Consider the following 16,463-nt stretch of genomic DNA (forward strand, 5'->3'; position numbering starts at 1 on the left):
AACGTACAGGGAGAAAGGGGACAGAGAGGGATGGGAAACAAGGGGGATGGAGTTTAAAACACTATGGAAATAAGAAAGAGATGACGGAAACATATCATGAGGTTATTTGAGGTGTGTGTTTGTCTATGTGGGTGTGTGGGGTATGTGGGAGGACAGGGTGAATTGTTTCCTGGCCTTGGAAAGGCTGGCAGTTTGTAGGAGGGGAAAGCCCAGGGCCTGGCCTGCCTGGGGCCGTGGCCTGGCCCTGCCCTAACGCAGGTTATTGAGTTTAACAGGATGTGGCCTAGGACTAGATATAGTACTTTTTACCTAATATTTGCTTTTTGATAGCAGGGGGAAATATAATCTGCGATATGTCTCAGTGAGGAAACTAAAGGCATACAACATGATTTATTTCTCATAATGGTTCAATACATCTCCAGTCTTTATCTTGGTCATGAAGTGCATCACAAATAATTAGTGTGTGTATACAGGTGGGAAGTTGGTAAGGAATTAGTCCCTGTTGTTTAACCAGCGTCATGTTGACATGTCAACTGTTGTCGACATTCTAAGCATGCCAGACAACTTCTGGTGAGAAGGAGCAGCTGGCAGCACCATGTGGGGCATGTGCTGTCCATATATTCCCGTTGAGTAAGCAGTGACTGAACCTACAATGCAGAAGAGTTTCGCACACAGAATTAAAATAAATAAAAAGAACATTTGTCTAATCAACTTTTCCTAAATTGATTTGAGAGGCTATGATTGTAACAGTGGAGCTTATCAGGACACACGCTGCTGGATGTATTGTTTTACAGTCCTCTGATTAAGAAAGGCTATTACCTAATAAACCAAACATATATTTTAAACTAGATGAAGGTTTTATGATTGGAGACTTGATTGTTTTTCCTTTAATGGTAACATTTAGAGACAAATACAATAAATGTATTGTTTTATAAAGCTCACTAAAAGATAATGCTGTCAGACTTCCTTGTATGGTAGCGCCAGAGCTTATCACCGGTGTCACAACCAGTGTCATTGTACACGTTGCTGTTATTCATTTCAACCAAAGCATCTGTTGAAGCTAAAGATAAATGCCCTTTCACTGTTTTCTTGTAATTGCTAATACGGATGTTTGACTGAATTTTTAGCACTTACCTCATGATAACAGATTCACTGTATGTTACTTTTAAAGGAGGGGGTTATTGTGTGACAGATTACTCATCGCACTGTAAATACATCAACCATAACGGATGATGAAGCCCAGCTGTCTGTGGGTGGTTAGTGTGAAAAATGTATTTTTCCAGTTCTGATTCTGAGAGTTAATAACCCCCACCTTCAACCACCGCCATCACGCTATGCAGCTCCGCTCTACAGAGAAAATGTGATCCTGTTTTTCATTGCTTTGTGCCTCTATTAATCATCCCCAAGTCGACAACTTTCATTATCGAGGCACTCAAATACAATTTACTGCCTCTTTGGGTTTATGATGTGACATACAGTACATGCATATGCGTGTTATGCTTCTATACAGCGCTTCAATTGGCATACAAGGTTGTTAAAATGTCACCATGTTATACACCAGTGGTCAGAAGGATGCGTAGTTTCTACTTTACTGTGATGGTCGTAGGGGAAGATTATGCTGCTGGGTTTAGCATTTATAGCAGAGAAGAAAATGGAAGTGGAGAGGAGGAACACGTGCAAGGCAAACAGCAGAGTGAACAAATAACACTCACATGGGCTTTCACATGTTCTCCTCTGAACATGTACAGATAGACCCAGACTGTGATTTCCTTTTTCCCCTACCTATTCTCAGAAATTGCAGTAGAGAATTCAAGCAGATATTATTCCCTAAAAAGAATCAACATACACACATTCAGATTTTGGATTCACAGTCAGGATAAGTAGTGATATGGCTGTGTGCTGCGGAGGGAGCCACATTAGCATCAGAGCAGTTGGAATTCAAGCCTTATCTCTGCTCGGCAGGACCCTCTCTCAGGAACAGAAGATGAGCTGGCCCTCGGTACGGAGCGCCAGGGGACAAACACTGCTGCCTCTGTTATGCTCTGCTTAACAACTCGATTAGCATGGTGTTCAGGTCGGTCCAACTTGGTTAGCATAAACCAACCCGCTGCAGTTCTCTGCTATGCTTTCATATCAGGACTCTAATAACAACACTGCCTCAGCAGCACAGTATGCCCTGTTACATAAATGCACATTATGTGGGAAAGCCAGAAGTTACATCCAAACGTAACACAGAGCGATGACCTACATGTCTCAATACAAATTCAATATTTGAAAACAAATGGATTTAGGACACGTTTCAACTTGAGCTTGAATGAATCCAGAGGGATGCTTATAATTAGTCATTCATTTAATTACACGTTATTTACAAGCGAAGCTATATATGATAGCCCATACATTTAATTTAGCTGTATTTCATATCAAATCTGAGTTTTTAGTTATCGTTCTAAATGTATTTATCAATTGTTTATGATTTATTCTGCTGCTGGAAAGACAACACACAGTTTTCCTGGGATAGAAAGACACACAGCTGATAGAATAAACAAAGAATATGGAGGAAGGAAGTATGGTAGAAAGTAAGCTTATGTGTTTGGGAGTGATAGTTTACAGGAACCCTCTCTAAACACACCCATCTGACACCCTAGAAAAGGCAGTTGTTCCACTCAGCTGTCGACAGTGCAGAACCATTTCTGAGAGCCTGCTTTCTGTGCTCATGTCTGATCTTGCCCTCAGGAAACACACACACACACACACACACACACACACACACACACACACACACACACACACACACACACACACACACACACACAGAGGGAGAAATAGAAAGAGAGAGACGGAGTTAAAAAGAGGCTTCCAGTAAACACTGATAAGCTCAGGCTGTACCCTTGGAAGAGCTCTTTCCAACACACAAATATCCCCGCGTTTCGGTCAGCAAGTTGTTTCTCTAACGTCAGAGGGCACAAATATACACATATATCTGTGAGCCTCTGTTGGTCGTCTTCCTGCTGTTTACCACCTTCACTGGGCCCCATTCCCACATGATTCACTCATGTTAACATAAGCGCTCTGCTTCTTGTCTTCTCATGCCTGTGAAACATTTTCAGCTGAACTGTGAGCAACAGCTAGCAGGCAGCTATGACAAGTGAGCACGGATTCTCTCATTAATCAGAAGCAGCATATTGTCGAGGTGGCAGCAACACAAAGTGTCGTGCATTTCTGTTGCCTAACAGTTTTACTTTGGCTTCGCACGGCATGTATTTTCCCTTTGTTTAATAGTCATCTCCAGTCATAACACCATGTTGTGCGTCAAACCCACTTATTATCACTGCTTGTTGCTGTACAGTATTCTTAGGTGAGAAAGTATTACTCTGTAAGAAAAACCATTTAACCATGTTTAAGTGCAGGACGGTTACAGAGATATCTAATACACATTTTCCATTTTTGAATATTATATAACACAGTAGTTTGTAGCGCAGACAATCAGGCCTTAAAGGAACAGTTCAACATTTTGAGAAATAGGCTTGCCTGCTCTCTTGCCAGTACTGAAAGGAACATGTTAATACAACTCAGATGTCTCCAATATATGTCCCTGAAAATGGAGGCACTGAAGCAGACTTACGTTTGCAAATCAAAGACAATTTTCTGTTTTGCATGCCTCTTCTTTGGCACTACTTTCGTGGAGTCTCTGCTGGTTAACTGTCAACTGTTTATACTAAGCTAACTTAACCTGTAGTAAACCCATACATGCAACACAGACCTGTCAATCAAGATGACACTTTTCTTCTTTATGTTGGCTAGTTTTCTCAAATGTGGAACTGTCCCTTAAAAGTGAGTTAAACTGTAGTATTATATTCTGGAAGTATTCATGCTGCCTCATGGTCCTTTTGTAGGATGTAGTTGGAAAGGGGGGTGTGGGAACTGTCACACATGGCCCATGTAGTATAAATATACATGCACACAAACTGAGGACTACACACAGGAATACACATACACAACAATGTAGACCCATGTTCCCATTTCCCAAAACATTTCTCTCCTCTGTTCAGCCTGTTGTGTCTTCCATATTCTCTCCCCCCTCCTCACCTCCAAATCCCTATCTCCCCTCATCCATGTTTACAAGTCTCAGGGGGCCGAGGGGTGCCTGTGAGCGGCTAGTTAAAGAACATGGCATGCTAATGGTTTGGAAAAGGATATGAATAGAGGGGCGTCTGGAAGGCAGCCATAGCTGAAATGACACACACATACAGACGAAGACACAAGCACTTTCATTATGGCCGCCACTTGCTTTCTATTTTATGTGCTCAACCTCACACATCTGTGTGTGATTAGATTTTGTTTAGGCTTCTCGTGTTACTCCTAAAATATTGCTGTGTTGGCTGAACTCCAGAATGAATGGGCCACCTTTATTGTCTGTGGTTCACTCCCAACTTTTCCCTTCTGAGGTATGCAGTGAATAGTCCTCTGCTGCACAACCTGTGTTTTGTGTCTGCTTTAGGAAATATAGTTAGGGTTTATTCACTTTTTTTCTCTCCATGAAACTTGGAAATATTTCTGGCTATGGTTTTGTTTTGGCAATCCACATGTCATTTCACAATATTCAACTCCTTCACAGCTGGAAGGAAATCGGTATGTCTCGCTGCTCTGCCACAGATGTTGCCCTTTCTTTAGAAGTTGAACATAACATCCTCTCTCTTCCTCTCTGCCTTCAGGACCTGTCCTGCATTGATGACCTCTCTACAAACTCCCTGTTCTCCTCTCCGGCTGACTCGCTGTCGGAGTATGCTGATGCACAGCCCTTCATCAGCCCAGACAACCTGAACACAGTGCCCACCCTCTGGGACGTCAACACTAGTACCACCACCACACCAGCACAGAGCCAGCTAGAGGTCAGTAGCCAGCACCCACTCACACATCACCCAGAACACCCTCTTGTCCCTCTTCTCTGTAAACATTCGTGCTGTTCTGGCTCTCTGCAACCTTTCACTCTCATGTGGGACTTTCATGGTGTAGCTGGGTTCATGTTCATTCTTTTGAAAAAAACTAAATAGGCCAACACCAGTCACATCACAAAACCCCGGCACCAGTGCAGTCTTTTCATAGAAAACAGTTTGCTTTAATACATATTTTTATCACACAGCCGTCACGTGGTACCATCGCTGAACAACAGATGTTCTGCTTGTTATCGACATTAGTTGCCGAATGGATTTCAACCAATTTGTATCAATTATCTACTTGGGAAGTAATGAATTGCCACAATCAGTTAATGTATGTTTTAACCATGGCTAATGCTCTGCATCCTCAAATAACCTATTTAGCCATTAGACCACACGAAAAAGACACTACTAAACCAATGCAGCCTTATTTAGCTTTGATGTTAGTGCGACACTTCTATTTGGACTTTTCCACAGCAAATGGGACACAAGAAGAAGGAAAATAGTATTCTTACTGCATCAATACAATTCTGCACACACAAACAGATCAATAGACAACAACGAGACTTGGAATTAGGTCACTAGACTGTAAATAGGTATTACCTTGATCAGTTATTGCACACACACGTTTGAGTCATCCAGTATTCTCAAAAAGTAAATACTATACTATATTGAAGGAATGTTACCATTTGTACCAAGCTATATTGAGATTTCAGGCATGATCACAAAAACACCATACAGACATTTTAAAGCCGTTCACCAGATTAGCCCCCGCTACAGAGGCTCGTATGAGACTTGAAATGATAGCCATCTTTGTTTTGGATTGATTGTCCCTCAGTGTACTATACCATGATCTTAGAGTCAGTGATTTGAGGAAAGCGACTTTGTTGAGTGTTATTTCTCTATCCCTGCTTGGTTGCTGTTGAGCCCTCTTTGACTCAGAGGCTTCAGGGATATCTTTTTGATATGAATCAGAGCTCATTCATTCCTCCTGCCTTCAGAAAGCCTTTTATATTTTCCTTTTCATTCTGCCCTAATTTCATCCATTATGTTTCCCAGACACACACGGCTTTATCTGCCTTTTGTTGTTGATGTCGTTGGCTTTTCACCGCCTGACAACAAATTGCATTTTCTTGAGTGCTGCTCCATCAGACATCTATGAAGCGCCCACATACACTTATGCACATTCATATACACACACACTCCGTATTCAAGGATTATTCATGTTTTTGTGTTACTCTTTTCTATTGCATTGTGCACTGTTTTCATTTGTGTTTCTTCATTTCATTTCATTGTTGACAGCAGAATGGCACCAGCAGGTTTCATGGCTTGGCCAGTTTGGATGATATACATGCTATTATCAGCACCCCACCCTTAGGAGGATTCCAGGTAGCCACACCAACCCCTCTAATCTGATCTGTTATTAACCTGGGTTTAAGGCTTAGATTGTTTTTCATATCAACATAAAAAGCCACTAGTCTAACGCTGAGGGTCCCATTTTGACAGTATATAAAGCTACTAGCATGTTAAGAGTTATAGTGTATTACCACAGAGGATGAAAGCATTGCTGCATATTGCATAGTTCTGCCAATGCACCTAGAGAATGGATTATTCCATATACTGCATTGTCTTTTTGAATAGTTTGTGACAATACAAAGAGACAGTGTAATATTAACCTGTCAAAATGGGACCCTTTTGCATTTCCTGCTTCTCAGATAACATTACTGGATGTTGCCTGAATATGTAAAACAGTCTTTTATCTGCAGCTACAAACATGTTTCAAAGCTCTCATTCATTCTGCACCTTTCAGCTTTATCTTTTATTTCACTGTTGCCCTGGTTACCATGCCCTGATGAGGGGTTTTAAATGTGCTGCGCTAACCTCTCTACTAACAGCTGACCTGCCTCTATCTTTCAGCTACGGTGTCTTTCCTTACTCGCTGAAACGAGAAGCATAACTCCCATGTGTGGTTTTCATTAACGTGAAATACATACTCACCTTTTGTATTTGTTTGCCCAGCCTCAGAGAACACAGCCGCCCCCAGAGGAGGAAGAGGATGCTGAGGAAGAAGAGACTGATGAACTGGGACATGTAGACACATATGCTGAGTACAAACCCTCCAAATGTAGGTTACTAGACTGAATTACAACATGAAGTTAATTTTTTATTTATCTACAGTGTTCTGCTTAAAGAGGCCCTATTATGCTTTTGTTCACTTGTAGAGTGTCCTGTAGTTTGTTATAAAGGTAATGAAAGAGGTGTGCAAAGGCTAAAATCCTAAAGTTTCATCTCTCCCAGACACTCCCCCACTGCCGGGAACGTCTCCATTGGACTCCTTTATTTACTTCCGTAGCACAGTGACATCACTGTGTAATACTCCTGCTTTTATTGGCTAGCAATCCAACACATTGGTTTGATTTGCTAGGGGCCGTACATTTCCGACACTTCTCTAGGCGGTTCACCAATCACAACACAGCCAGCCAGATAATAACCAATCAGAGCAGACTCGTTCAGACGGAGGGTGGAAAGAGGTGCTGCAGCACAGGCAGTATGAGAACAATAAAGAGCTTTTTGAACATTAAAGCATGGAGACATGTCCCAGTAAAGGCACAACATTCTAATATGAACCTGAAAATAAGCATGATAGGGTCCCTTAAACAACAGGACACTTTTCACATTATGGATGTATCATTCGTGTCTGTAAACTGTCCCCCTATTTAAACTGCTGTTTTCCTTTTTCTAGCCACTATAGGAATTTCTCATCCTGACATAGTGGTGGAGACCAGCACTCTGTCCAGTGTCCCTCCTCCTGACATCACATACACTCTGTCTATCCCTGAGCCAACTGTCAGCGGGGGCCTGCTGTCCGCTCTGCAGCTAGAGGCTATTATCTACGCCTGCCAGGTATACACACCGTGCATGTAGCAATTATTCATTCTGTAACTGTGATGATGGCTAACATTGTATTGCCCATGCATCTTTGTTTATATATTTGCTCTTTGTGCACCCTCAGCAACACGAAGTTATCCTGCAGAACAACCAGAGGGCGGGCTTCCTGATCGGAGATGGGGCGGGGGTTGGAAAGGGACGCACTGTGGCAGGAATCATCCTGGAGAACTACAATAAGGGAAGGAAGAAAGCACTATGGTAAGAGAGAATTACAACTCTGATTGACCCCAGAGTGGGCAAATGGAGCAGATCCCGACTGAATTAATGACTTTCCTGCTCCTGCCCTCAGGTTCAGCATATCCAATGACCTGAAATTTGATGCAGAGAGAGATCTCAAAGACATAAATGCATCATTTCTTCCTGTGCATGCCTTAAACAAGGTGAGTGTGATGAGTTAAAAGAATGACATCTGTTTTAGGCAACTGTTTAAATGATGCGTGCATCCAAGCAAATGAAACAAGCTGTATTTGGAAACAGGGTAAATTAGCTCTGTATTTCACAAATGCTATCCTCTTTTGACTATTTGATTTGTTATTTTAGATTAAGTACGGAGACACAGCTACCTCAGAAGGAGTCCTATTTGCAACTTACTCTGCGCTGATCGGAGAGAGCCAGGCAGGAGGGCAGCACCGGACGAGAATCAAACAGATCCTGGACTGGTGCAAGCCAGACTTCGACGGAGTTGTATCCTTTCATTCAAAAGACCTCACTGACATCCGACAGTTTTCAAACACGAAACGATATTCTACGTCTTTGTTGTTATGCCCTTGACATTTCCCCATTACAGATCATTTTTGATGAATGTCACAAAGCCAAGAATGCCACATCTACAAAGATGGGCAAGGCCGTGCTTGACCTGCAAAACAAGCTGCCGCGGGCCAGAGTGGTGTATGCCAGTGCCACAGGTAGGCAGACGCATAAATAATCACACAATCCTACGTGTGCATGTGTAATGCAATATGAACAAGCATTTAAGAATACATATTTTTTAAATCTCTGTCCCAGGTGCCTCTGAGCCAAAGAACATGATCTATATGAGCCGCCTGGGAATCTGGGGTGAGGGCACGCCCTTCAGAGCATTTGAAGACTTCCTGCATGCCATCGAGAAAAGGTTTGTAGGGCGACATGTTGCAGAAAGTGTTATGTGTAGGGGGCCGATATTCCGCATTTGACCGATTATCGGTATCGGCCTTTTTTTTATCAAATTGCCGATACAACTTTGGCTCTGATGCGGCCGTTTCTCTGGCTGCAGTCACCACTATGTGTACACGAGCAATGTCCCGCCCACAGCGCTATCTGATGGGTGGGACTATCAGCTGCTAGCAGCAACATCAGACTATCAGTTGCTAGCAGCTTATTGGGATTGTATGCTAGATAGACAGATATAATAAATTAAGCATTATTGTTAGTTAAGCATGTCAGCCTGCAGCCCCACTTCTTGTCTCTATCTCATTGCAGTTGACTGCACTAAAGAAAAGGGCACAGAGAGGAAACCAGTTGTAAGATGTTTAAAAGTTAATGAAACATAATATATGCTTAAATGCATTTCAAAGAAGTTGTGTTGGAGTTTGTGTTATTCTACATTTTGACACCAAGATTTTCTGATTTTACTGCAAATGTATATCGGTTCCAAATATCGGTTATCGGTCTCCTTGATTACTAATAATCGGTATCGGTATCGGCCTTGAAAAAGCCATATCGGTCGATCCCTAGTTATGTGTTATGCACTTTGAATTGCCTTGTGTTGAAAAGTGCTATATAAATAAACTTGCCTTGCCTTGCCTTGCCTTATGCCTGCCTTTCAATCATGTTGACATATATCTTCAAATTGCTGTGCCAACTGGCAAATCTCTTGCAATCAGTTTGTGGTTATAGCTGGTTGATCCGTGATTGTGTTGTGTTGAATCATTTATATGCTGTTCATAAACAGAGGTGTCGGTGCCATGGAGATCGTTGCCATGGACATGAAAGTGAGCGGGATGTACATTGCCAGACAGCTGAGCTTCTCAGGGGTGTCTTTCCGCATTGAAGAGATCGGACTGGATAGTGACTTCAAAGTGATCTATAACAAAGCTGCCCGACTGGTGAGCATCATGCCTGAGTCTCTTCCATATCTGTAGCCTTTTGGTATTTTCTGCTGGATGAAACAATAACATTGTGACGGTTCACATCTGTGTGCAGTGGGCAGAGGCGCTGCAGGTGTTCATGCGTGCAGCGGATGAGCTGGGCCTGGTCAGCAGGAAGTCTCTGTGGGGGCAGTTCTGGGCGTCTCACCAGCGCTTCTTCAAATACCTCTGTATTGCAGCCAAGGTGCGCTGCCTGGTGGAGCTGGCCAAGAAAGAGCTGCTGGCCGGAAAGGTCAGCACAACACACTGTCACACACTGAGTCATACAGTATATATAATCTAGAGCAGTGGTTCCCAACCTTTTGTCCCAAGAGCCCCCCCAAATGACTCCTGTTGGAAGTTGCGCCCCCCCGCAACAGCGGTAATTAAAGTTTAAAAGTCTCAAAAATGCTACAACTACTCAAATAAAATCAAGTTTTATTTATATAGCACATTTATAAACGATTTTTGGTCGAGCCAAAGTGCTGTACATATAATAAAAATAGCCTACAGTAGAGACACTTTACAGCAAATACAACAACACAGATTGTTCAGAATATCAGTATGAGAAAAACGACACCCTCTGTCCATAGACTACTGTCACAAACTAGATGAATGTGAAGTATTTTGTTAAAGGAGGATGAAAGCGTAATTAAGGAGCACTATTGGAGTGACTTTGATGGTTATTGGACTCAGGATTAATTCATTGGGATTCCCGCTTATCCAGAAAAGCCCGGTTTGGACACTTTACGGGCAGAAGAAACATCTCTATTAAAGAAAGAATTATACATTTCTGTCTTTTTATGCCTTTAATAGCTACTAACTTGAATTGTTATTCAAATTAATTAATCAATTACTTTTTATATTTGATTGTAATGTAGAGAAGAGGCTTTTAGTGACAATCATGTATTGCTTTACAATTATATGTAAAAAAAATTAAAAAAAAGTCTAAATATGATATTTGGCCTCAAATCATCTGAGGCCTGGCGCCCCCCCTGCGATCTTTGGCGCGCCCCCCAGGTTGGGAACCACTGATCTAGAGGACTCTTCAATCGAAAGTCCAAGCAGGAAACGCATGTCTGTAAATGTTGCTAAAGAAGGGAGAACTGCATAGAAATAATATTGTTTTCTTTCTAGTAAATAAGAGTTGTTTTAAAGTATTGTTAACCATATTTTACACTTCCTTTTACACATGCATGAGTCGAATGCATTTAAGGATGTTAGAATATGTCCCATCTAATGCCAGGAACGAGTCCTCAATACTTCAAGTGACACAGCAGACCCGTTTATTGATGTGTATTTGTGTCACCTCAACCACAGTGCATCGTTATCGGGCTGCAGTCGACCGGAGAGTCTCGCACCAGAGAAGTCCTGGATGAGAACGACGGCCAGCTCGACAGATTTGTGTCTGCAGCAGAGTGAGTGAAAAGGAATATTTCCTCTGCATGTTTGTGTGTTTCTATAATATTAATGTTGTTATAAAGTTGTTTGAAAGAGTGTTGTTTATTAGAAAAAGCGTGTTTGTGTGTCTGTGAAGCGATAGCTAACTGGCGGTTTCTTACATTTCATTTTGTTGCTTCATCAAAGTGATTTGCCAATATTGAGGCGAATACACCCTCAATACATACATTTTATTTAAGAACTAGTCAGTTTCAGGCTTTAGAAAGGTTGCCTTTAGGTGGCACATCAGATCATCACCATTTATCCTCAATAAAACCAAACAATCTCTGAACATTTGAGCAGCTATTTAATTATCGAACAACGCCAGTCAAGAATAACAAGTGAGGGAGGGTACATGTGATGAGCGCTCTGAACTGGTTTGACCCTGAACCTCTCAAAGCAGACATGCCTGAAGGTTTGAGGATATTAGATCACACACACAACATGTTCGTCACCCTGTCAACAACTGACAGTATAATTAGGCCAGATCAGAAATGTATGCGGTGTCGAACTGTCAAAACTGTCCTGTGTCGTCCGCTTTGCTGTCCGATTAAATGTGTTTCTCTTTTCCTCTTTCCTTTAGGGGAGTATTCCAGTCGCTTGTAACAAAACATTTCCCGTCAGAGAAACAGAGGAGAGAGAAAGCCCCGGGCCCAAAGAGAAAACGTAAGTGCCAGCATGTGTACTCTACATAGTATTAGAAAAAATATGTTTTTTAACCTTGTGAATAGCCAGAACTCAGCAGACATGTCAGGCATTTGCCCTGCAGTCTAATTGACCAGTTAACAGAGTGTTGTTTGTTTGTATATACATGTATTTATGTGTTTCTGGCTGTTTGATTACCATCTGCCAGCTTTGATTGTCTGTGAAACACAATTTTCTTGCATTATGCTTTTATTTCTAGGCCTCTCATTGAGTGTGAATACAAAAAGTCAAATATCTTAAGCTGTAATACTAATGTTATCATTTAATAACATGATGTGTCCTCCAATCAGGGAAGCCCCCAAGGGGTCGCCATCCCAAGGTGCCCAAGCACACGGTGGACAGCGGGGGTGTGATCAACATCAGCGACGACAGCAGCAGTGACTCCGACGGCATGGACACCGACTCCAACTCCTCACCAGACTCCCTGCTAGACAATGATGATGTCATTTTTGTTAACCACACGAGCCACCAGACAGGTAGGGAGATGTCATTTTCTCTGGAAGATATTTCAGCCTAAGTAGGTGTGTCCAGTGTTGATCAAATACTTGCATGTCTAGACAGAGAAACGACCTTCTATAGTCAAATAGTTCTTACCTTCAGATTCTTAATCTAGCTTAAAGTTTTTATTTTTGCTTGTTTGTTCATTGTGTAAAAAACACACACATTTGTGGATAAAGGTTAGGCTACAGTAATATCAGGAGTATTATACTATTTGTAGAATAAGATTTTAAATAACTCTAAAACGTTGCCAAGTCCACAAGTCTTTTTTCTTTTAAGTCGATTGTTTCCCATTCACATCAGCCTTCTCACTCGAGCCAGACAACGTGTTGCTGTCCTTCTAGCTGCACACAGCGGGAGGGACGCAGCTTTGTTTACAGTGTAGTAACTTAGTAAAACCATGAATGAAATGTATATAAGGAGTCAGCATGTCATTGTATCCCTGGGAAAGACACTATACCCCAAATTGCCCACAGTATTGAATTTATATAAGTCGCTTTGGATAAAAGTGTCTAACAAGTGACATGTAATATAACCACAATAACAACCTTTGGACGTCAGGGTTACATGGTTCATTTCCTCTTTGCTTCCTGTTCACAGCCAGGATAGAGGAGATGAAGCAGGGGCTCCTCAGTAAAATATCCGTGCTGGGAAAAGAACTACCTCTCAACACCTTGGACGAGCTCATCGATAAGTTTGGAGGACCAGATCAAGTCTCAGAGGTAAGAGCCAAAGCAAAGAACGATAAACGGCCGCGCTATGTGTTTCTAATGAGCCTAAATGGTGTCACCGTCTCCACTTAAATCAATGTATTATTTATTTACTTGACATTGTGATGTATTTTTTTTCCCGCAGATGACTGGTCGCAAGGGTCGTGTGGTGCGGCGTCCTGATGGCAGCGTCCGCTACGAGTCTCGGGCTGAGCAGGGTCTGACCATCGACCACATCAACATCAAGGAGAAAGATCGCTTCATGAGTGCAGAGAAGGTCAGAAACCCCAATCAATCAGGGAGAAATAGGTCCTGCATGACTTTGTTGCTAACTTTCTGTATCTTAAAGGACACCTATTATGCAAAATCCACTTTTGCATGTCTTTTATACATCAACATGTGTCTCCTCTGTGTGAAGAGATTCTGAAAGTTTCAGGAAAAAAGATTCGCTTACCTTTTGTCCTGATCCATTAAAAACCGGTCTGAAAATGAGCTGATCAGATTTTGGCCACTTTATGATGTCATAACGATTGTTTGGCTTGTGTAACCATTAGCCAATCACCAACCAAGGTCACCCCCCCACCTCATCAGCTGAATCTCCTCCTAGAGCACCATTGTGTTCTTTTTAACCAAATATCTCTCAGAGGGGCGTGGGGAGTTGATTCCTTATTTTCATCTAAAGTAACAGACAGAGAATCAGCACTTTTGAAACAGAGGGGATTATGGGATGCTGCAATGCATGATCTGTTTGGTGTTTGGAGCCAAACACTTCAAAGACATGTTTTGTATATATCTGAGACCTATAATATATTGATGAAAAACAGTACAATAGGAGACCTTTAAAGGAAGGTACTGCTTTATGAACATTGTGCAATAAGATTTTTTTTACTAACTATCCTAACTTTTCCTTCAGTACGTGGCCATCATCTCTGAGGCGGCCAGCTCTGGGATTTCCCTGCAGGCGGACAAGCGAGTGAAGAACCAGCGGCGCAGGGTCCACATGACCTTAGAGCTGCCTTGGAGTGCAGACAGGGCCATTCAGCAATTCGGTGAGTCAGGAAATCAAACAATGAGTCTTTCAAAAGTGAACAGGAAAACATGGAACGCAATAAAAGACAACAAAAACACATTCCTTCTTTCCCACTTAGACTAGCCAGGGTCCTTTTTGTGGTCTGAATCTTGGGTATCTTAAGCTAGCGCTAGCCTAACTGTGTTTCTCGTGTTTGCTGCTTGTTAAATGTGAATTAATATTTGCTGCCCATATGCATGACTTAGTATAGCGAAGAATGTCAATTTAAGATAGTTTCATTTTTTCAATTGTTGTTATAGTGTCTAGTTCAGTCTGCACATTTTTTAAATAAGGTAGTAAACAGGAATACATTAAAGTTACTATGTAGGAAATTGTGAAAAGGTTACCAATAAAAATATGCTCCGTCAGAATAAAAATCATCTATTCTTTTTTTCCTTTTTTCACATTTCTTTTTTTTTTAAGGTCTGAATATATCTCTACTACCACTACTACTTTTTTATCAATGAGCCGGACGTTCTTTGCCGCTGCACGTTAAGATGTAACATGTTGAAAGATGGGCTGTGTATAAGCCCGAAACAAGCAGCTGTTTCAGGGTCAAAGGCTATCAGGAACGTTAAAAGAGAAATGTGTCAGGACGGTCTCTCTGTGCGGCCCTGCCTGGGCTTATCTCATGTGTAGAACAGGGATTACCAAATTAGGACAAATGCTGTCTTGTCTCACTGAATCACTCCTCGTAATGTGCGGTTTTCTTTCTGTTAGTCTACATGGTTAAGTGTGAGTTTGCTGCCAGGCAAAGGCAATCATCTAGTCCAGTAGCATCTCAGCATTTGTTGTTTAAAAAAAAATTCTGTACTCACTCAAGCACACTCACACACCATCGTATAGGACGGAATAAATAAATAGTTTGACGTAATTATAATACTGCTTGGTAATAATTTGTTTGTAAGCAGCCTTCTTTCTTAGTGTCAGACTCTTATCTTAATTCTTGTTTGGCAGGTTGGCACACACACACACACACACACACACACACACACACACAGTTATATTCATTTCCTCATAGAGGTTCTAAGGAATTCTTCTCAGCGTCCAGTTTCTTGTTGGTAATGAATAAGGCCCTGTTCAGGGTCTGAAACATGGTGTGAAACGGTCGATTTAAGAACAGATCTCATCTGATGTTGTCATCATAAAGATCCCCTTTCTTACTCCTCTTTTCTTAAGAAGAAACAAGTCCTCATCAAATCTGTAACTTGTTTTTGCCCGTCTGGATTTTGATACTGTCTGTTGAAAAATGTTGCAGTCACAGTGACTTGAACTTTTCAAATGTTATCAATAATGTGTTATCATTGTTTTTGTCTCGTCTCTGCAGGTCGCACCCATCGGTCCAATCAGGTCACGGCTCCAGAGTACATCTTCCTCATTTCAGAGTTGGCTGGGGAGAGACGTTTTGCCTCCATTGTGGCGAAGAGACTAGAGAGCCTGGTAAATAGAGCTTTTATGAATGTGTGGGTGTTGGTGTGTTGCATCTCCTTTTATTTTGAACAATTTGTACTTTTATGTGTAATTTTCCTGTTAACTGAGTGAAACCTGTCTCATGGGAAAACAATCATTTTCATCTTGTTGTCCTTTGGATTGTGAGAAGAGTGTTTCTTTTGTAAATGGAGACAGTTAGTATGTATTGATTGTTATAGGTTGCCAACACGTTGCCCTCTCAGCCTCACTCCTTGCCCTTCCTGTGGCACGGGGTATTCCCAGGCTCCTCCATGGAGTCTCTTTTATTGGCGGTTCACTTGAAGTCACATCAACTTTTCTCCACAAACCTCAAGGGATTCTGGGTCTTCCCCTTCTCCGGCTCAATAACGGAAAACTGAATAAGCAGAAAAAGCAAAAATGTTCGTCTGAATAATTTATAACTCTCGGGGTTACTTTCCATAATTATCAATGCATTTCAGTGCAAGCAGTCATTTATTTCCATAGTGACACAGCATGACACTTCTTTTGGGAAAACAGCAAGAAGGGTTCCAGAAAGTCGTTCATGCGGTTGCCAGCTTTGTTCGGTAAATCAGCATCAAACATAGGTCACATGTCCTCTGCA

General features: G+C 41.8%; 1 protein-coding gene across 5 annotated transcripts in view; it reads left to right on the forward strand.

The window, feature by feature from the left end:
• sbno2b (strawberry notch homolog 2b) overlaps nt 1-16,463 on the forward strand; it is a 78,503-nt gene that overhangs the window by 50,774 nt on the left and 11,266 nt on the right. For 3 of the 5 annotated variants that reach the window (XM_034081935.2, XM_034081938.1, XM_034081939.2), the window contains 18 exons: nt 4,713-4,889; nt 6,237-6,323; nt 6,954-7,059; nt 7,678-7,838; nt 7,948-8,081; nt 8,173-8,263; nt 8,424-8,567; nt 8,671-8,788; nt 8,889-8,994; nt 9,814-9,967; nt 10,065-10,241; nt 11,309-11,406; nt 12,012-12,094; nt 12,424-12,609; nt 13,232-13,353; nt 13,487-13,618; nt 14,255-14,390; nt 15,738-15,850. In XM_034081935.2, coding sequence (XP_033937826.1) covers nt 4,713-4,889; nt 6,237-6,323; nt 6,954-7,059; nt 7,678-7,838; nt 7,948-8,081; nt 8,173-8,263; nt 8,424-8,567; nt 8,671-8,788; nt 8,889-8,994; nt 9,814-9,967; nt 10,065-10,241; nt 11,309-11,406; nt 12,012-12,094; nt 12,424-12,609; nt 13,232-13,353; nt 13,487-13,618; nt 14,255-14,390; nt 15,738-15,850 — 2,325 coding nt within the window. The remainder of the gene's footprint in view (nt 1-4,712; nt 4,890-6,236; nt 6,324-6,953; nt 7,060-7,677; nt 7,839-7,947; nt 8,082-8,172; nt 8,264-8,423; nt 8,568-8,670; nt 8,789-8,888; nt 8,995-9,813; nt 9,968-10,064; nt 10,242-11,308; nt 11,407-12,011; nt 12,095-12,423; nt 12,610-13,231; nt 13,354-13,486; nt 13,619-14,254; nt 14,391-15,737; nt 15,851-16,463) is intronic. The other 2 variants (XM_034081936.2, XM_034081937.2) reach the window with 2 other exon arrangements.

Source organism: Pseudochaenichthys georgianus, chromosome 4, assembly GCF_902827115.2.
Source record: "Pseudochaenichthys georgianus chromosome 4, fPseGeo1.2, whole genome shotgun sequence".
Lineage (NCBI taxonomy): Eukaryota > Metazoa > Chordata > Actinopteri > Perciformes > Channichthyidae > Pseudochaenichthys > Pseudochaenichthys georgianus.